We start from the raw sequence: 22,028 nt of genomic DNA, 5'->3' as shown, positions 1-22,028 counted from the left end.
GACATACACCGGTATTGCGGTATTTTAAAAATTCATATCATAACAAAAATAAACACCGGTATTCGGTATGAACCGGTATACCGCCCAGCACTAATTCACACTATAGATTTTTGAAACCCAGCCAAGAGGAATATTATAAAATAGTAATACATCAATTATTATTATTATTGTGTTTTTTGATCATTTTCCCTGTAGAGTTTTGAAACCCAGCCAAGGGAAATATTATATAGGCTAATAGCAATCAAAATCAACTGTGCTATAAGAGGAGCCGTTTGCTTGGTTTTTCTAAATAATCCATTCACAATTTGAAGAAACGTTTTGTTTGTCTAAGAGGATCAAACGTCCACGTATACAGTTTCAGGAATGACAAATGATTATGTTCAATAGCAATATATTTCTGTCCTATATGTTGTTTAAGTGACATACACCGGTATTGCGGTATTTTAAAAATTCATATCATAACAAAAATAAACACCGGTATTCGGTATGAACCGGTATACCGCCCAGCACTAATTCACACTATAGATTTTTGAAACCCAGCCAAGAGGAATATTATAAAATAGTAATACATCAATTATTATTATTATTGTGTTTTTTGATCATTTTCCCTGTAGAGTTTTGAAACCCAGCCAAGGGAAATATTATATAGGCTAATAGCAATCAAAATCAACTGTGCTATAAGAGGAGCCGTTTGCTTGGTTTTTCTACATAATCCATTCACAATTTGAAGAAACGTTTTGTTTGTCTAAGAGGATCAAACGTCCACGTATACAGTTTCAGGAATGACAAATGATTATATTCAATAGCAATATATTGCTGTCCTATATCCTTCATGCATCATTTTAAGATGGTCTGATTAAACACACAGGCCTTTTAAAATATTTCCATATAAATACATTAAGCAGGTCATCTCTTAAACTGCATTATTAAATGAAATTGCATAATGCACCTGTAATCACCCCAAATATTTACCATTATGTTAACATTTTGGGTGAGTGTGACGCTTTTAATATCAATAGAACAGGAACAAATATGAACATTCAGCCACAGTAGCACTAACCTGTGGCTCCTCTAACACTAGCCATCGTTCTGTGACAGTCTGGTGGTCCTGCCCACCCAGCGGCTCTCTGAGACGCACCCTCACCTCCAGACGACCACCTGTGGCCTTCCGCCCATCCATGAGCTGCATACAGAAATGAAGCCAATGCCATAAACATACATCTCATACACAAATGTAAACACAGTGATGTCTGACTAATGGGTGTGAATGTCCGATTTTAGCTCAAGCTCATCTGTTAAACACAAATATGTTTGCATTCTCAGCTGATGTTTGCCCTCTCGTCTCTGGCTCCGACACACATACTATTGAAAAGTAGCCCCACTCACCTCCACTATCTCTCTCACTTCGCTTTCAGTTTCCAGTTTCTCCAGTTTGAGCAGGGCTGTTCCTATCGGCTTGTCGCTTCTCAGGAAGCCACTGTCACAAAACAAAGACGTCAGTGTGAAGCTCAGATCCACCTACTCACATTGACCCAGCATGCACCGCAACTGCCACAGAGTTCAATCAGGGCAGCACTGGTTGATATTTATCCTGACCTGTGTGTCTCCCCAGTACAAATGAATCTTAAAGAAACTGTGTACTGTTAGGAGACAATAAACAGAATAAAGTCCTAAAATTGTGATTATTTGGAGATAAGTTGAGATCACGCTTGTGTCCCACAGCAACACTACTCACCCTTTGTGCAGCACTTCCAGCTTCAGGCCTTTAGACTGTATAACTCTCCTGAAGCCACGGTGGTTCCGGTTGATGTTCAGTTTGAAGCTCTGGTTATACTCTGCCAAAACACTAAATAAGTCAATTCCTTCAGCAGCAAATGTTAACTTTTAACTTTTTCCAATGCTCTCTAAAATACTTGATTCTAGTTCTGTCATTCATGGTGTCCTGCAGTCAAATATTTTTTGTAAGATGTTCACTAAACTGTATATTTGTCCCAGCTAACTGATTTCCTACATAACTGTCCTATATCCTTCATGCATCATTTTAAGATGGTCTGATTAAACACACAGGCCTTTTAAAATATTTCCATATAAATACATTAAGCAGGTCATCTCTTAAACTGCATTATTAAATGAAATTGCATAATGCACCTGTAATCACCCCAAATATTTACCATTATGTTAACATTTTGGGTGAGTGTGACGCTTTTAATATCAATAGAACAGGAACAAATATGAACATTCAGCCACAGTAGCACTAACCTGTGGCTCCTCTAACACTAGCCATCGTTCTGTGACAGTCTGGTGGTCCTGCCCACCCAGCGGCTCTCTGAGACGCACCCTCACCTCCAGACGACCACCTGTGGCCTTCCGCCCATCCATGAGCTGCATACAGAAATGAAGCCAATGCCATAAACATACATCTCATACACAAATGTAAACACAGTGATGTCTGACTAATGGGTGTGAATGTCCGATTTTAGCTCAAGCTCATCTGTTAAACACAAATATGTTTGCATTCTCAGCTGATGTTTGCCCTCTCGTCTCTGGCTCCGACACACATACTATTGAAAAGTAGCCCCACTCACCTCCACTATCTCTCTCACTTCGCTTTCAGTTTCCAGTTTCTCCAGTTTGAGCAGGGCTGTTCCTATCGGCTTGTCGCTTCTCAGGAAGCCACTGTCACAAAACAAAGACGTCAGTGTGAAGCTCAGATCCACCTACTCACATTGACCCAGCATGCACCGCAACTGCCACAGAGTTCAATCAGGGCAGCACTGGTTGATATTTATCCTGACCTGTGTGTCTCCCCAGTACAAATGAATCTTAAAGAAACTGTGTACTGTTAGGAGACAATAAACAGAATAAAGTCCTAAAATTGTGATTATTTGGAGATAAGTTGAGATCACGCTTGTGTCCCACAGCAACACTACTCACCCTTTGTGCAGCACTTCCAGCTTCAGGCCTTTAGACTGTATAACTCTCCTGAAGCCACGGTGGTTCCGGTTGATGTTCAGTTTGAAGCTCTGGTTATACTCTGCCAAAACACTAAATAAGTCAATTCCTTCAGCAGCAAATGTTAACTTTTAACTTTTTCCAATGCTCTCTAAAATACTTGATTCTAGTTCTGTCATTCATGGTGTCCTGCAGTCAAATATTTTTTGTAAGATGTTCACTAAACTGTATATTTGTCCCAGCTAACTGATTTCCTACATAATTGTGCTATTTTCATGTCTCTCCTAACACTAACACACTTCACCATCTCACATAATAAAATACTCCCAATTTGAATCAAAAAGTTTAAAAGTCTGAGCTCAGTAAGATTAATACTTTTATTTAACATGGATGCATTCAATTGATCAAGAGAGACTGTAAATACATTTATAATGTTAAAAAAAGATTTCTATTTCAAATAGATGCTTTTGAACTTTTTATTCATCAAAGAATCCTGAGAAAATGTATCATGGCTTCCACCAAAATATTAAGCAGCACAACTGTTTTAATCATTGATAATAATAAGAAGAATAATAAGTGTTTCTTGAGCACCAAGTCAGCATTTTAGAATGATTTCTGAATGATCATGTGACACTGAAGACTGGAGTGGTTGCTGAAAATTCAGCTTTGCATCACATGACTAAATTACATTTTAAAATATATTCAAATAGAAAACAGGGTAACACTTTAGAATAGGGAACACTTATTCACTATTAACAATGACTTTTCCCTCAATAAATTCCTAATTTGAAGCTTGTTAATAGTTAGTAAGGTAGTTGTTAAGTTTAGGTATTGGGTAGGATTAAGGATGTAAAATAAGGTCATGTCGAATAAGGCATTAAGATGTGCTTAATTAGTACTAATAAATGGCTAATATTCTAGTAATATGCATGCTAATAAGCAACTAGTTAAGAGACCCTAAAATAAAGTGTTACCGAAAACAGTTATTTTAAATTGTAATAATTCCTGCATTCCTGCAGGTCATGGGTTCGATTCTCAGGGAATACATGAACTGATAACATGTATACCTTGAATGCAATGTAAGTTGCTTTGGATAAAAGCGCCTGCTAAATGCATATGCATATAATGATATTTCACAACATTACTGTTTTTACTGTAGTTTTGATCAAATAAATGGACCCCTGGTGAATATTAGAGTCTTCTTTCAAAAACATTTAAAAATCTTATTAATATATGTATATGTATAATTAAAGTATCTGATGATACAGAAATAATTAGCTCAACATTTTTACCTGGGTTGTTGGTATTTTTGATGACTGATGTTTTATGCTTCTGAGGTTGATCCTAACATGAAAAGAGAAAGTAATAATTAAAATCAAATGGATGACTGGGTAAAATAAAGCCTAGATGACTGAAGAATTAATACTCACTGTACTGGGGTATGGGAAATCAAACTTGACATAGGCATCCAAGTCATTTGTTGCAACACCTTTCAAAAAAAGCAGAGGGGGAGATGTTTAAAAGACTTCCTTACTAGTATGAGATAATTTTAAATTACATTATTTTATTTACATTTAAGTTCCTGTAGCTCAAACTCCAAATGCTTTCATTTAAATGACTGGATCAATGTTGAGTGTTTGTTTGAAGCTTACCCGAGGGAGCAGGAAGGTTCATCCCTCTAACAATGAACACAACCATGTCTGTGCTACTGAGCTCTGGGAAAATCCTACAAGAGCAAAAGTCAAGAAAAAGAAAGCATGTTATTCAATGACTTACATTTCCCTTGGCTGTGGAGTTGATCAGTAGTGAAGTATTGTGCTTTATTGTATTGGGCTTTTCCTTGTTGTAAGATCTGTAGCGAGAGTGTCAGACCTGACAGTGCGATATGTTCTCTCCTCAAAGTGATGTTTAGGAGGCTGAAGCCCCCTGTTCTGTGCCAGCTTAAGAATCTCCAGGCTCTTCTTACATTGTTCTGCCATGTTCTCAAATCTAAAAGAGGGGAAATAGGAATAAATGAAATGGCCAGTGAAATCACTTGAATTTCATTTATTGAAGTGGTGTATTGGTGATGCGATACATACTTGGTTGTTTCTGCAACATTCCCCATGTGCGTGAACTGCTTGGAGTATGTCACACATTTCTGAAGAAGAAAGGAAACATGTCCTACTTACATATTCCACATCCGCTTATAGGTTCTGTCTCAAAACCTAGTCATCTGCCTACTTAGACAGCATTTTAAGCATGTGGGTGATTTCATGAGCAAGATAGGCTGTCTGCTCGCCCAAGTGTAAAACTGTGTTGTTGCTGCCAGGTCTTGATTATCGAAAAATCACATTGGGTCATTCCGTGTCAACTCAACCAAAGGTCCCCGGCTCAAATTTTTGATTTTGCTAATATTTTTTCCGAAGAAAGATAAACATGTACAGTGATGAAAGCCAAAATATTAAATGTCATGGATGAATATTTACTGAGTAATCCACTATTTTGTAGAGGGGGGTCAAAATGGCAATTTTCACCTGAGATTCCGAGCCAAATTACAGGGGGTTAAAAATGACTTCAGAAAGATGGCAGCATCATGATGTTATTTTTACACAGAGATTGTTAGATCTGTTAGTAAAATCTGTTGACTTTAGCAATCTTTGTTGCATTTATGTGCTGATGGTGACCATTCAAAAATGGGGAAAGAGCACTTTTCAAGTTTTTTCTCCAAAGTTTGCTGGCTTGTAACTCAAAAAGCATTAAAGATATCTTAATGCCCTTTTAGATATTGGGTCTTAACTACCTTCAGTTTTGGCATCTTAATTTTTAAGGCCCTATATAATTCAGTTCCAGAGATACTGTCAAACTTTGCAAAATCACTTCAGAAATACATAAAAAATATGGTACTTCTTTTCTTTTAAATAGGAATGTCTGAAGAACAAATAATGTTGAAACTAGAAATGTATCTTTGGTTTTCAACCACTGAAAATGGGTAATATTGGAACATCTGAAAATGGAGCCTCATTGAGACCCCCATATCTCTGGGACTGAACGATGTAGGGCCTTGAAAATGAAGATTCCAAAAGAAAAGTTTATTACGAACTAGAATCTAAAAATCACATTGCAATATCTTTAATACTTCTTGAGTTATAGACACGCAAACGTTGGAAAAATAATATTTATGGCACTCAGACGGATATGATCAATGCAGTTGTTTTGACAGAAAGAAAAGAGGTACATTTCTAGTTCCAACATTATTAGTTCTTCAGACATTCCTCTTTTAAAGAAAAAAGTATCATAGTTTTGCAAAGTGACCCACATTTGGTTTTTGACCACTGAAAATGTATACAATTTAACAATATACTTCTGGAGCCATATTGAAATTCTATAATCTCTGGAACTGAACTATATAGGGCCTTACAAATGAAGATGCCAAAAGGGAAGTCAGTTAAAACCCAATATCTAAAAGGGCATTAAGATATCTTTAATGCTTTTTGAGTTACAGGCCAGCAAACTTTGGAGAAAAAACTTGAAAAGTGCTCTTTCCCCATTTTTGAATGGACACCATTGGCAAAAATATTAGCAAAATCAAAAATTTGAGCGGGGGACCTCTGGTTGAGTTGACACGGAATGACCCCATTGTTTTTGTAGCTAAGCTAACTCAATTAAATCAAATTAAAAACTTTGTAACTGTAAAGAGTCAAGAAATCGATTCCAATGGCTCAGACGGATTTAACACACCTTATTCAGTAACCAAGTTGTTAGAAGAGAGATCCAAGCATGAACTGTGTTCCGATTGATAGGATCCCTACACAGTGTTCATTGCTCCCTATTCTCTGAGCACGGGAAAGCTGTTAAAGTTTACTTCATTTCGGAACATTCATTCGCGGATTTGGGCTATGCCACTGCCTTCAGCGTCTTCATACACAGACGAAACTTACTAGAGAAGTGTAAAGTGTGACATAATATACCTCTGTAAATAAATACAATTTAATGAATAACTAATGTCCACTGCACAGGGCACTTACAGTTGAATAGAACAAACTCCTGAAGTGATAAGAGATACATACAAAATGTGCAGAGTGGGGGGTCAGAAGGACTGGAATTGAGAACCACTGTCCTAAGCTAATGCACAGTACTGTTTAACTACTCTATTGCGTTACGTCACAGGTAAAAAAAAATTTTTACAAAAAAATTACAAATAGTACACAACATACCCAGTTAAAGAAGTCACCGCTCATCACCACTGCTATATACTCATCTACATTAAATAAAAAATTTACTATTTCACCCAATATACATTTTAGGCTTGTTAGAGAATCACACTGTTAGCTTAGCAACATGCTAACATCAAATTCTTATACTGAATAGCATGTGATTCTCATGAGCATGATCTGTGAAATACTGACTATAAATACACTTATAGTGAATATAATTGTACTATTTTACCCAGTGTGTATTTGAATGCTTTATTAAAGTATTGCTATTAGCTTAAAAACATGCTAACAACAAATTCTGTTGGAATCAAAAGTGTAGCACGTGCTCCTTGTGAGCACAATTTGTGAAATACTGACTAAAAATATACTTTTACTGATATACAATTTTACCCAATATGTATTTTTATGCTTATTATAGTATCACACTATTAGCAACATGCTAACGTCATGCTCTATTAAAATCAGCTGTGTAACATGCACTTCTCATGAGCACAATTTATGAAAAACTAACTATAAAATTTACCATTTCACCCAATGTGTATTTTTATGCTTAGCACCGCTAACATCACATTATTAAAATCAGCTATGTAGCATAGAATTTTTGTAAGCACAATTTGTGAAATACTGACTATAAATACAGTTTTATTGATTATAATCGCCAACCCAATACGTATTTTTATGTTTTTTGCTAGAGTATCACAATGTTAGCTGAGCATCATGCTAATGTCAAACTATTGCATTCAAAAATGTAGTATGCTATTTGTGTAGCGTGCACATACAGAGTTCCAATTCAGTGACGTATGAGATTTAATTTCAGATCCATTTCGACGGTAGCTGACTATGTAAACAGTAGACAGCAAGGCGGCTCACTAGGTTTTGGCACAGATCCACTCTCTGTTACTTCATTAAATCACCACCTTCTTGTTACCTCGTATTGCTCTTTGAGTAGATTTGTGAGTTGAGTGTAGACCTCCTCAGCCTTCTCTGAGATCTGAACATCACTGTGATGGACTAGAATGAAGTCCTCGTCCTCATCTCCAGGCGGTGAAGGCACCTGAAAATAAAGGGGGAGTTATTACTCATGTCATTATGGATTTGTTAAAGAATTTGTTAAAAAACAATGACAGTATTACCTTGCTTACGTCCACTGTCTTGCCACTGCGGGCGGCTTCTATCATGGGGTCCAAACTTTTTGCTGCACGCAGGAGGGTCTTGGCCTGCTCTAGGTCATTCTTTTGCTTTGCCTGCAGCGCTGCTTTCATGTACTGCTTTTTGCGGCCTTCCAGAAACTCCAGCTGCTGCTGAGCTGAGGAGAAAATAACCAGATTTAAACCCGTTTGACAGAGATTTTTGTGTGCTCCTTACGTAAATCAGTTACGAAATATGAAAACATCCCAATTAATAGGCCATCCTAAAACACTACTCTACCAGTGTCAGGCAGACTTCCTCTTTTGGACGTTCTGTCTGGGGAAGGTGAAGGGGTTCTCTTGGGCTTCTGTACCGTTGGCTGTACTGCAAGAGTGGGCTTCATTTGGTCGCCTACTTTCGGAGCCTTAACCTAGAAAGCAAATAACAAAATAGTGATTTCTTTAAAAGAAAGGGACAACTTTTTAAATATTTAGGAAATGCTACAAAATTTAAGAACATACCTTCTCCTCTCCCTCTTCATCTTCCTCTTCACCATCATCAGCTTCATCTTCATTAGATGTCAGCTTATTGGCCGTTTCCAGAACTGCAGCCAATCCCTGCTCTGGAGCAGCAGCCTTCTGGCCTGGGATTGGAGGAAAGCCTATAGAAAACACTTCAATTTAATATAAATCCTCATTTTCTTAGCAGGAATTCAAGCAACTCATTAAAAAAAATTAAACATGTTGTCATTCAAAAGTTTGGATGAAATGAATACTTTTATTTAGCAAGGATTGCATTAAATTGATTGAAAGTGACAGTAAAGACATTTATAGTTATGATCTTTCCTAGCCTGTATTCCTTCATTTGTGCCTTCCTGTCACCAGATGGCATTTGTTTGTTTTGTGTTCTCTTTTTTTCTTGTGTGTTTGCAGGGTGGAGTCAAGCGGCAGGTGCAGTGGGTTACCGGTGATGAGTTGACTGATAAAAAGGTCTTTGTTTCCTTTCTGTGCATACTTTATTTTTTATTTTTTTGTCTTTTTCTCTTTCCTTTTGATATTGATCAAATTGATAGTTTAATTCAGTTATGGATTACATTAATAAACATGCATTTTTGGGTTAATTTAATTTGCGGGTGGCCTCCCCATTTACAGTGGTGTGAAAAAGTGTTGGCCCCCTTCCTGGTTTCTTATTTTTTTGCATTCTTGGAACTCTGCCATGCAGACCATTTTTGCACAGTCTCTTTCTTGTGGTGGAGTCATGAACACTGACCTTAACTGAGGCAAGTGAGGCCTGCAGTTCTTTGGATGTTGTTGTGGGGTCTTTTGTGACCTCTTGGATGAGTCGTCGCTGTGCTCTTGGGGTAATTTTGGTCGGCCGGCCACTCCTGGGAAGGTTCTCCACTGTTCCATGTTTTTGCCATTTGTGAATAATGGCTCTCACTGTGGTTGCTGGAGTCCCAAAGCTTTAGAAATGGCTTTATAACCTTTTCCAGACTGATAGATCTCAATTACTTTCTTTCTCATTTGTTTCTGAATTTCTTTGGATCTCGGCATGATGTCTAGCTTTTGAGGATCTTTTGGTCTACTTCACTTTGTCAGGCAGGTCCTATTTAAGAGATTTCTTGATTGCGAACAGGTGTGGCAGTAATCAGGCCTGGGTGTGGCTAGAGAAATTGAACTCAGGTGTGATAAACCACAGTTTTAACAGGGGGGCAAACACTCCTTCACACAGGGCCATGTAGTTTTGTATTTTGTTTTCCCTTAATAATAAAAACCTTCATTTAAAAACTGCATGTTGTGTTTACTTGTGTTATCTTTGACTAATATTTAAATTTGTTTGATGATCTGAAACATTAAAGTGTGACAAACATGCAAAAAAATAAGAAATCAGGAAGGGGGCCAACACTTTTTCACACCACTGTATGTCACGCTGCCTTGCGCCAGGTGGTTTGTAACATAATGCTACAAAAGATTTCTATTTCAGATAATTATGGTTCTTTTGAAATTTCTATTATTGGAATTCTGAAAAAAATTATCACTTGTTTCAATTATAATTTTCAATAGGGATGCACGATATTATCGGACTGATATCGGAATCGGCCGATAACGGCTTTAAATGTAAATACCGCCATTGGCCCGATATGAAAAATTATGCTGATATGTCTTGCCGACAAGAGGAATACGTTAACTCACATGTGCTCAGGGTGTGCCTAGTGATTAGATCGTGTCAGCAGTGTGGCTCATTCTTGAAGCAAAGTTTTTTTCTGAATGATGATTAGATTCACTCTTTTGTATCGCTGCATTTAATCTGAGAATGCACGTACAGAATGAGCATTAGGTGTGTGATAGAGTAAACAATAATAGCACGTGCAGCGGCAGCCTCCCCCAGGTCCTAATGCCCGTTCCGTAAAGAGTTTTAATCTGTAGCGGGCGCTGTTGGCCTACTTCTAATTAAACTAAAAGTAAAATGGCCTACACAAATAACATTTAGACTGTGTTTCTGATTAAATAAAGCAGTAATTGATGTAATAAAATAATGAGTATGTTTTGATTTAAAGGTCAGAAGCTATAGCTTACATATGTTTTGATTTAAATGTCAGAAGCTATAGCTTACATGAAAAAAAATCACAAACATGACACTTGTAAATTAAATCATTTTATATACACTGATTTATTCATTAATGTGTTTTATTTTTTAAACAAAATTCATAAACTCTAAAAGATTTTCAGAATTTTTAAAATTTCTTTGCTTTAGACCATCTACAAATGCTAAATCTTAAAATAAAACGTTAGGGTTAACACTGCATTTTTCTGGGGGGGAAAAAATGCAGCGATTGATATATAGTTTATTTATAGTTATTTTCAAAGCTTCAATGTACTGTCAAAAAACTTCATTTTTGTTTATTTATTTCTAACAAATAAGTTCTTGTTAAAAACTAACCAAAATTAAAAATATTTTGCTTATAATCTCTGCACAGGAGAGACTGTGTGTTGTTTCCAAACAAAAGGAAATATATCGGTATCGGGCAAAATAAGTTGAAAAATATCGGCATATCGGCAAAAATCCGGTATCGTGCATCCCTAATTTTCAATTATTTATTTTCAATGATAATAAAAATGTTTCTTAAGCACCAAATTAGCATATTCAAGTTATTTCTGAAGCATCATGTGACACTGAAGATGGAGTAATTGCTGCTAAAAATTATACTTTGCCATTGCAGGAATAAATTACATTATATAATAAATTAAAATAGAAAACTGTTATTTAAAATTTTAATATTTCGCAAAATTGCAACCTTAACTGTTTTTTAATCAAACAAATGCAGCCTTGGTGAACATAAGAGACTTCTTTCAAAGAACATTTAAAAATGGTACCAAAGTTTTGAATGGTAGTGGACATGTACACAAAAATATATACATGTAAAGATCTTCTTTTTGACTACAGAAGAACCGACCTGGAGGGGCTGGAAGTTCATCAAAATTGATAGGTCGGTCTGCTTTATGGGCACGGATGGCAGCCTGGTATTGCTGTGGGTCACAAAAAGAACATAATCTGAAATCAACAAGTCTGTGCAAACACCTCGCTAAGTGCAAAAATGTGCTGCATTATGTTAAAATGAACTTAAAAGGAGTTCCACAATCAGATAAAATCTAAAAAGGAAACACTGCAAGAGAAACCGAAAGTTTGTGGACATTCAGTGGTGACAATGTGCCATTATTTGAGGTTCAGGTGTCATTTTGACAGGTTTACTAACTTTAGCAATGCGGTCATGCATGCGGGCTTTGCGCTCATCCCCGCTGGCCTTAGCTTGTGTGAAGGTCTCTTTGTACTTGGCCATCCTCTGTTCCAGAGCTTCAAGAACAGTCTGGGGCTGAGCTGGACCAGAACCGCTGTCTGCTGGTATAACGAAAACAAAAAAATTAACACTAGGAGACAGGAAAAGCATTCAAATTCAGGTCACAAGTACAGTAATTAGACTATTAAAAGAGACACATGTTCAGTCTCTGAAAATATTTGACGTGAGAACTGGTGTACTAACCAGGAGCTGAAGGTGAGGTAATGGCTTTTTGAGGTGCAGGGTGAGTAACTGTAGAGGCTGTGGAAAATAATTAAGCCTTACACTATAAAGCTACAAGCCGTGAAAATATGTAAACAAATATGCAACATATCATAGCTACTACAGTATTTTTCTGACCACAGAAAATAATTCCGGTCTAACCTTGAGACAGAGGGGGAGGAATGGAGCTCATGTCCACCGGCTGGCCTTTCTCCAAAGCCTCAATTGCTGCATTGAATCCCTGAGCCAAACAAGCAAACAGCATAGTGCTATTCTTTGTCTACTTCCTACAATTCTTGAATACCTCAAATAACTTAGCACATTTTTGTTACAAGTGAGTTATTAGTAATCATGGTTTATGGGAACAAGACACTTCGTTAAGAGGAATATCCAAACTTGCATGACAACATAGCTGAAGTGGTAGATGCCTTGAATTAAATGCAAAACCAACTGAAATGGTAAAAACAGTAAAGGCTTTGAGATACAAAGTCTTTGGCAGGTTTAAAGGGATACTCCACCCCAAAATGAAAATGTTGTCATTAATCACTTACCCCCATGTCGTTCCAAACTGGTAAAAGCTTTGTTCGTCTTCGGAACACAATTTAAAGAGAATATTATTCCATATTTTAATTTGAATTTCGTATTGAAATAAACATCGCCGTTAGAATATACGTAGTGAATCGTTAGCATAAGCACGGCTAATGCTAATATAATTAGCATTAGAATGAATTTTGTTCATTTTGTTCAAAATTATTTCTTTGTTAACTATTTAATGCTCCTATAACTTTTATTACTGTAAAAAACAGGAGGACATAATGGTATTTACTATTTTGCTAGGGGGTTACAAGGGTCCCCCCGGTGGAGCGGTCGGTTGCGATGCAGTTGTGTCCTAATACCACCTCCAACCGGCAGGGAGAACCGTGCCTCCCCTCCCGGGTCTGTAGGTACTCGACTGGCCAGCGATGCTTATACGACCTGTGGAGAAGCTGCCTCCGCCTTACATGCTACGGCGTGATTGCAAGTGCACCAGGCCAAGGCACTGAGGGACTTGCACGAGGGTGGTCATGACCCGGAAGTTCGCAGAGAACTCCGCACCGCGGCGGACCTCGCACTACGAGCGACGAAGGTTACGGTTATATATATATATAGTGGTTCAGTGCATCATATTGTGGTTTTTGAGTCACATATCCCATGATTTTTCGGATAAGCAAGAAAAAAATAAAATAAAACAAAAAGAACAACTTTATTCAACAATTTGTCTCCTCTGTGTCTCTCCGCATCACCGTAGCGCCATTTTGGAGAATAACCACTGAATGCAAGCAGCGTATGCTATTCTGTGTCAGCCGCGCTGCATGGATGCGCTGTTTTCGTTCAAATCAAAACGTAAATACACGTAGAAAACGTATCCTTGTGTCGCAGCTGACACAGAATAGCATACGCTGCTTGCGGTTTTTCTCCAAAATGGCGCTACGGTGATGCGGAGAGACACAGAGGAGACGAATTGTTGAATAAAGTCGTTATTTTTGTTTTCTTCGCGTACAAAAAGTATTCTCGTCGCTTCATAACGTTACGGTTGAACCACTGATGGCAGATGGACTATTCTGACGATGTCTTTCATACTTTTCTGGACCTTGACAGTGTAATTTACTTGACAGTCAATCGGACAGTCACAAGCCTCCCGGTTTTCATCCAAAATATCTTAAATTGTGTTCCGAAGACGAACGAAGCTTTTAGGGGTTTGGAACGACATGGGGGTAAGTGATTATTAACAAAATTTTCATTTTGGGGTGGAGTATCCCTTTAAGTCAAAACTTCCATATTAGAGCAGAAGGCAAATGGAAAAATACACATTAACAGGGTGTGATACATGTATAAAGCCATGCCTGTTAACTGACAGCACAGAAAATACAGTTACAGAAGTCTGCTTTTGGTTTTGACTGAAGTAAAACATCAAACTAAAAGACTTTACGTGACAAAACAAAGAAAACAACTACATTTACAAATCTTTTCATATATATCAACTGTATGTAACTAATTAGAAAGAGGGAATCCAAACTTTGCACAATTCTGTACAAACTGACAGAGCCCTGAGAGGCAAGCTGATTTTTTTTTTTTTTACCTTTAATGATTGAAAATGAACAGTACAGAAACAGCAATACATAGCTATATACACTTGATTAGAAACCACGTCTTACCTTGCTGGCCTTTATATGCATTTTGGCTTGGTCAATATCTCCTGCTTGTTTGGCCTTGAGGGCTGCCATCCTGTACTCCTTCTGTCGCTCCAACAGAATGTCTTTAGTGGGCTGTCCGGCTGGTGAGTGTGCTTTAGGAGCAGAGGAAACCACAATGTACCCTTTACAAAAACAGCTCTGTAGAATGTCATACTTCTAGTTAAATTAGCAAGTCAGGAACAACTTAAAGGGAAAAGCCCTCATTTTCAACATAATCAGGCATTGATGATCTATTGAATAAAAATAACAGATTTTGTTTATGTACATTTTGAATTATGACTACTACTATTATGGAAAATGAAAAAAAAAAAAAGATTGCTATGAAATGATATTATCAGTATAAATAAATGCATTTTAGGGTTAGACAGCATGGAATAATTTAGCAAATCAATACCCCACTCATAAATCAATACAACTGCTGTCAAATATTAATCACAGGATAGGGATCAAGTTTAAAATATTTACCAAAAGGACTATTAAAAATTCTTCTAGATTTTTAAAATGTTTTTAAAATAAGTATTTTTTGTTCATCAATGCTGGATTTATTAAAAAGTAATATTGTGAAATATTATTCCGATTTAAAATAATGTTCCAATGAGCTTCAGATTCCAAAGCAAGGAAATCTGATTTGTACAAAGGAGTTCCATGTAACAAATTTGCTTACATTTGATTACTGACCTAGAAATAGTGCTGAATTAAATTCTTCATTGTTTTATATAACTTTTCCATATTTTGAAATTTTTCCTAAAACATTTTTATTTCTTGGTTTAAATTAAAATAAATCCCATAAATTCAGACAAAAGCTAGACATTTTACCTTTCAACCATTAACTAGTAACCCTTAAAGGTCCACTGGAGTACTTTGAAATGCGCAGTGTTATTCTATGTGGTGACATAATTTCAACTGAAACAGGAAGACATATCGAGCAGTTCCACCCCCTTTTTTGGATAGCCAATAGTGTTTCGTTTATATCACAGCTCGGGTCAGAGCCATTGAGCTCAGTAAAGCCGCATTTGATAGCTCATGACATCCACAGCCTAATAGATTACTCCTTTAGATTCAGTATGAAACTATTACTAAAGCAAAACAGTGACATAATCATGCTGAGGATGTGTAGTTTGAAAACTATGTAATATATTTGTGAATGGCACCGGTGTTATCTCTCTAACAGTTTCTCCTCCTAATCTTATGAAATCTATATCAAATATAGCATTCTCTGTAGAATTCAAATGGATACGATACGTTTTATGGTCTGCGACGAGTCTAGTGCATATGATTTGCTCTTTGGTATTGTGTCTCTGGACCGTTACAGACTATGTGCGCTCTGTGGCTTTTCACGTGACACAACGTTAAACCAGACTTCATTCGCCCCAATGGAAAGCATATTTACACTGCCTGGATCGTTGCCCATCCTCTATATAATGCACTATGTGCCATTCACCATAAAGAAAATAGTAATGAGTGAATAAGTAACTGATTTCAGCCGCAGCTTCAGTGTCTATTTATAGTGTAGGGGATGGGATGCTTCAGATTCTAGAGAACATTTGATTGGACAGAAAATTTGATGAGAAGCTGAAGTGCAGGATGATGTAATCAAAATCGTTGATCCATATTGGCGGAAGTTTTGAACGCTTATATCTTCTGAATGCAAATTTTGTCATTATTTTGGAGCACACTAGCTTATAGATAACCTTAAGGCCAGCAGTCGTCCGCGAGGGGCTGCCGCTTTACTTTCATTTTGTGTTTGTTTATTTTATTCAAATGTTTAAATGTTCACCGGTTCCTGCCTCCTTCTTCCCGACCTACGAACGCTGTTACATTGGTGCCGAAACCCGGGAGGAAGAAGGGACACGCTGTCAGATAGCCCTCGCTGCTGAGGGGGATCGCGGTGCTGAGGAGATCGGGTAGCAGGAACAAGCGGAGAGACCGCCGGTGGCTGCCCGAGGCGGTGGTGTTGGAACGATGGAAGATGGGGTGGGACGGAGAGCTCGCTGCCGCGCTGTTTATTTTATTAAAGTGTTTAAATGTTCACCGGTTCCCGCCTCCTTCTTCCCGTGACTACGAACTTTGTTACACTAACATTTTCATATTAAAAGACAAAAAACTTCAATTTTGATTTTAATGGGGACTTTAAGCTGTGGTATGTTGCCACAAAAGCACTTGGCTAACCTAAGTGCAATACAGCGCCACTTGCTGCATGTTCCCCTTCTGGAGATGACAGGGAAGCTGGAGATGCTACACCAGAGGACTCGTCTTTAGTGTTTGATGCTGGATCCATGACAACAGAGACGGCCTCTGCAGAGATGGGAGAGATCTCAACAGCTCTGTCACACTCCCCGTGCTGATCAGGTGAAGCTGCAGGGACAGGGGGCCGACTGGGACTACCAGACACTCCACATGCAACTGGAGGGGGAATCTCTGTTTCGTCAATCTTCCCTCCTTTCCGTACTGATGCCAGCATAGTCTGTAGTGTCTAACCAAAAATATGAGAGTGTCAATTGTCATAAATTATCATAAAAAAATATGTACCCAAAGTTTGTTTGTTTGCTTAAACAGTGACACTATACCCACTCACCTTGAGGCCTCTCTCATATCTCCGAGCTTTAGAGGTTTCCCCTGCGGCTTTGGCATTGGTAACAGCCATCCTATACAGGTTTATTCTCTCCTCTAAAGTGTGCTCAATGCTACCAGGCACTGAAGAAACCTTAGTGTCCTGTGAGGGGAAAAAAACTAATTTAAGTGGTGGCACATTAGTTCTTACTCAAATGCCATTTCAAAATAGAGCTTGTTTATTGAGATGTGCAAATTAATAATCTATACATCACAAATGGAGTCAGGATAAAAGCTTTAACTAAGATTTTGAGAAAAACTGAACCTCAATTAAGATTTAATTAGAAATGGGTCAGGATGGTCAACAATTGGATTAGCTTTAATATTTTTAGCAGCAGTTTCTTTGTAGCTTTAAAAGCTGGTTTGGAGGAACCCACCTACTTTGAAAATAAGTTTTGTACATCTCAAGTTTAAGTGATTCCTGCTAAATGTTGTATAATTGTATCAACACTTCAAAGGTCATCACGGCTGCATTTATTTTATCAAAAATACAGCAAAAAATATGGGTTGATTTTTGCATTGGTCTTATCAAAAACATCAGACAGGCCGATTGAAAATACAAATTTATTCTGTGCCAGTAGGTGGCACTTTTGGAAAGGAAGTAATATATCAGTTTCCCCGGTAACGGTACACAAAGCAGCCCTGCCCCATAATGTCTACTTTGAAGCTTGTAGCTCATATTTATTATTGAATGAAATGCTTTTGAAGTTTAATCATCAAATTAAGCCATGTCCCGATTTGGTCCCAAAATGTAAGGCCTTTTGATATTATAATTAAGAATTTTCTTGCACCATTTAATGTATTCAAACTTTTTACAGCCTTAGATTTGATACAACTGAATTTAAGACTTTTTTAGGACTCGCAGAAACCCTGATATATTTTAAAAACTAACTTATTCCGGTGATGGCAAAGCTGAATTTTCAGCAGCCATTACTCCAGTTCTTAAGTATTCCATGATCCTTCAGAATCAATTATTGAAATATTTTGTAATTATTAGAAATATTTTGTAACATAATTGTCTTTACTGTCACGTCTGATAAATTTAATGGAGTGTTTAAATATATAATACACTAAAAATTAGAAATGAAATAAAGAAAAAAGATACAACAATATAAACAAAAAATAATAAAAATTTAAATGTATTGACCCCAAAACTATTGAATGGTGAAGTATAAGAGCTCAATCTATATACGAGCGATTCAGTGGTATTACCAACATGATAACCACATATAGAGCCAACATATCTTCAAAGAACAATTAAAATCTAACTTTGATATTACAACTAACACAACTGTATGAAGACAATATGATTATGCCTTCCCAGATAAACTTTTAGATCATACCTGGCTGGCTGCCGTCAATTCTGCTGAAGAGGTTTCCGCACTAATGGGGGAGGCGGGGGTTGTGGCACCTGAATCTTCTGTTTCCTCCTCATCAACCACTTCCTGCAGCTCAGCCTAACGAGAATCACAGCAAACACTATAAACTCACTATACTACATTCAGAAAGTGCTGACAGTGAAGAGAAACAGACAATAATCACAGGTTTAATTTACCAAGAGGTCTTCGTCATCCTCGAGACTATCATCTTCATCATCATCAATGTCTTTCATGCAGGCCTCCGCCATTTTTTCAATATCCTCCATCGGTAATGGAGCTTGAACATAAAAATTTCCAGTTCAAGTAAAATTTATTTAGAGACAGAGTACCGATAAGGTAGACGATAGAAATGCTACCCAATTGGTCAATGTTTGGCTGGTTAGCATAATCTAGCTACGCCCTACTAGTAGATGCTGTAATTACACAATTATCTAGCTACAAAAAATCTTTCTCTACTGATGGTCGTTCAAAAGTTGCCACGTACTTTATTCCCAATTCACAAATGTTTGATTGCATTGTAGCGTAGTATAATACATTATAGTATCTGACTGATTTTGGATTTCTATTTTAATATATTTTATTAAAACAAAATACTTGTTTAATAAAATGATTTATTGATGGCAAGGTTGAATTTTCAGCAGCCAATACTTAAGTTGTCAGTTTCATGATCCTTCAGAAATAATTCTATCAGGTTCATAATATGCTCCAAAAAAAGAAAAGAAAAAAAGAATGGGAATGCTAAACCTTGGCACTACCACAACATGTCTTATCTATGCACAATCAGCTTGTAACACTCCAAAGAGAAAGGAAAACTTGAAATCGCATCATATGACCCCTTTAAGAGTACATTAAAGAATACATTAGGTGACCTACCTTTTAAAGTTTGGCTGCAACAGATACGGTCTGCATTTATTATATGAATTTCAAAAGAAAAAAAAATGATAATCATGATGCCCACCTTTGCCAGCCTTTTCCCCCCTGGGAGCCACATTGGGTTTCTTCCCAACAATGGCAGCAAATTCAGCTTCTAAAGCTGGATCATCCAGATCTTGCTCCATGTCCATCATATCATCTGGCTTGAAATCAAGCAACAATCCCATCTACAAAGCAACAAACGCTTACATGTAAAGGTCCAATAGCTCAGTCACGAGATGGACAGATCATCAATGGATTCTAACTCAATGCAAGTCCAATGCAAACAACAGACATAATCCTTAAAGGGATAGTTCACCCATAAATGAAAACAGTCATCATTTTAGTAACTTACAATGACAGAATTTTCATTTTAATGGGAACATTACTAACAACATTCACAGCTGACAGTCATTTGCAAAACATTTCAACACTGACCTGTTTGGCTGCAGCTGCTCCTTGGCCTTTCAGCGCTGCAGCTCGCTTGTTTTTCTGAGCAAACATCCCGTCCTGCTCCCTCTCCTCAACCCTTTACCGGACAGACAAACACCTGGATGCTTGAGGTCAGAAGAACGTGACGTATGAATAAACGAGGAACACTCTTTCAGTCTTAAACTAATTTGTAATGCTTGCTGATATGAAATAGCAGCGTGAAGGTTTCTGATGGCGGAATGACAGTTTAGGTTTAAAGGAAGTTTATTAAAGCAGTGAATCTCAACCTTTTGGCGTACCGGACCCCAGTCCAATTCAGAACCATCCTCAAGGACCCCAGAACAAAATGGACTCATCTATGTATCATTTGTGTCTTTGTGAGGACCAAATGCAGTCAAGTATAATTCAAGTTAGTTGACTTGTCCAGTATTTGGCTGTATCATCGGCTATATTGGATGTTTCTTTCATGGAACATGTCATGTCAAAATATACAACATTTATACAAAAATTCATACTTTATACGGACCCCCTGGCCTTACACGTCAAGGACCACTAGGGGTCCACGGACCCCTGGTTGAGAAACACTGTATTAAAGCAAACGCCAGTCACATGTGCTGTTAACACGTGGGCTCTGCTGACTCACCCCGCTGATCCAGAAGAGCACTGTGGAGCAGTTTACTTTCTTTTCCTCGCCAACAGTATTAAACCCCACTCCACTTCCTCCTTCCTACCGTTCAAAGAGTTTCACAAACCTGACAGTTTATGTGATGCAAACACCCTGCGAGGCTTCGAAACAACATTATAACCACACACTCACGAAAACAGAAAATTGTATATAACGTTACCTGTCAACATAAAACTCAACATGTCAAGAGTAAAACTCGTAACGTTAGTAGTGTCCCATTCGTTAGATAAGACCTGGCATATTAAATGATAACCGTCTGACGTTCAAATAAATATTAATTTATTTACCCCTGTGAATTTCTAATGAAAACGCAGCTCAGAACACAGTGCTGCATATAACATTGGGTTTGTTTTGCTACTGCAACGAAAACGTCAAAGACAGGCCACGCCCAACAGTGGCAAACCGCCCCGCATCTGCAGCATTTTCAAAATAAAAGTGTTAATCTCTAAACGACAGAACGGGTTTCAAAATAAAAGTTTTAATCTCTAAACGACAGAACGGGTTTCAAAATAAAAGTTTTAATCTCTAAACGACAGAACGGGTTTCAAAATAAAAGTTTTAATCTCTAAACGACAGAACGGGTTTCAAAATAAAAATTTTAATCTCTAAACGACAGAACGGGTTTCAAAATAAACGTTTTAATCTCTAAACGACAGAACGGGTTTCAAAATAAAAGTATCTCTCACTGAAAATGGAAATTGTGACATCATTTCAAAACCGTATGGATTCAAATGTTAATGACAGCCACAGTCAAGAAACTGACGGCCACCATTCTCTGTATTCAAAGAAAATGCAATGAAAGCGAATGGTTGTATCATTTGATATCTTTGATATTTTCAGGCCAGACCTTGTGCAATACATAAATACTTACATTTTCCATATTCAAACATGTTTCCTTTACAAATCTATGCGTGCAATATTCAGTTCATTGTTTTTATATTTTCAACTTCAGGGATCTTATCTATTCACGAACAGCTTGTAACACTCCAAAGAGAAAGGAAAACTTGAAATCGCATCATATGACCCCTTTAACTTTTTAATCGTTTTTACTCATCTGCCCATTCCTGCGTATAACAACTATATGTACATTTACTATTTGTATTACTACGTTCTTATATTTTGTAAATATGTTATTGCTCCTATAATTCTGTCTAGCTGGTGTATTTGTTGTATTTCTGTGAGCACATGAAACGCTTACCAATTCAAATTCCTTATATATATGATTCCAATTGACAACTCAACCAGAATGCAACTTTCAGAAACATTATCCTATCGAATCTACGTTTTTACCCGAAATATATGAAAGATATTAAAAACTCAGATTAACAACGTGCACAGAAACGAGCCTAACAAAGGACTTCTAATATGTAATACTGTCAGGAAGTGCGCTGTGATGCGATTCACCAATCAGCGCGCAGCATTCTGCCCTGCTGCCTTGGTAAC

The 22,028-nt window shown here is 37.4% G+C and overlaps 1 protein-coding gene across 4 annotated transcripts in view; it reads right to left on the bottom strand.

Moving 5' to 3' along the window:
- Positions 1-21,893, bottom strand: part of LOC107677533 (coiled-coil and C2 domain-containing protein 1B-like) — a 23,834-nt gene extending 1,941 nt beyond the window's left edge. Inside the window, exons 1-25 of one of the 4 annotated variants that reach the window (XM_016472463.1) lie at positions 21,784-21,893; positions 20,544-20,678; positions 19,907-20,025; positions 19,515-19,656; positions 18,733-18,833; positions 18,521-18,634; positions 17,143-17,280; positions 16,737-17,040; positions 14,529-14,659; positions 12,496-12,574; positions 12,316-12,372; positions 12,031-12,173; positions 11,731-11,803; positions 8,798-8,937; positions 8,577-8,706; positions 8,282-8,454; positions 8,077-8,202; positions 5,034-5,092; positions 4,825-4,941; positions 4,605-4,678; positions 4,383-4,441; positions 4,245-4,296; positions 2,935-3,034; positions 2,586-2,676; positions 2,260-2,382 (exon numbers count right to left, since the gene is read on the bottom strand). In XM_016472463.1, the coding sequence (XP_016327949.1) occupies positions 2,260-2,382; positions 2,586-2,676; positions 2,935-3,034; positions 4,245-4,296; positions 4,383-4,441; positions 4,605-4,678; positions 4,825-4,941; positions 5,034-5,092; positions 8,077-8,202; positions 8,282-8,454; positions 8,577-8,706; positions 8,798-8,937; positions 11,731-11,803; positions 12,031-12,173; positions 12,316-12,372; positions 12,496-12,574; positions 14,529-14,659; positions 16,737-17,040; positions 17,143-17,280; positions 18,521-18,634; positions 18,733-18,833; positions 19,515-19,656; positions 19,907-19,972 (2,592 nt within the window). In that variant the 5' untranslated portion in view covers positions 19,973-20,025; positions 20,544-20,678; positions 21,784-21,893. The other 3 variants (XM_016472487.1, XM_016472478.1, XM_016472471.1) reach the window with 3 other exon arrangements.
- Between the last annotated feature and the right edge of the window lie 135 nt (positions 21,894-22,028).

The sequence above is a fragment of the Sinocyclocheilus anshuiensis genome, unplaced genomic scaffold, assembly GCF_001515605.1.
Source record: "Sinocyclocheilus anshuiensis isolate Anshui unplaced genomic scaffold, SAMN03320099.WGS_v1.1 scaffold1299, whole genome shotgun sequence".
Lineage (NCBI taxonomy): Eukaryota > Metazoa > Chordata > Actinopteri > Cypriniformes > Cyprinidae > Sinocyclocheilus > Sinocyclocheilus anshuiensis.
This window is presented reverse-complemented; position numbering and strand designations above follow the sequence as displayed.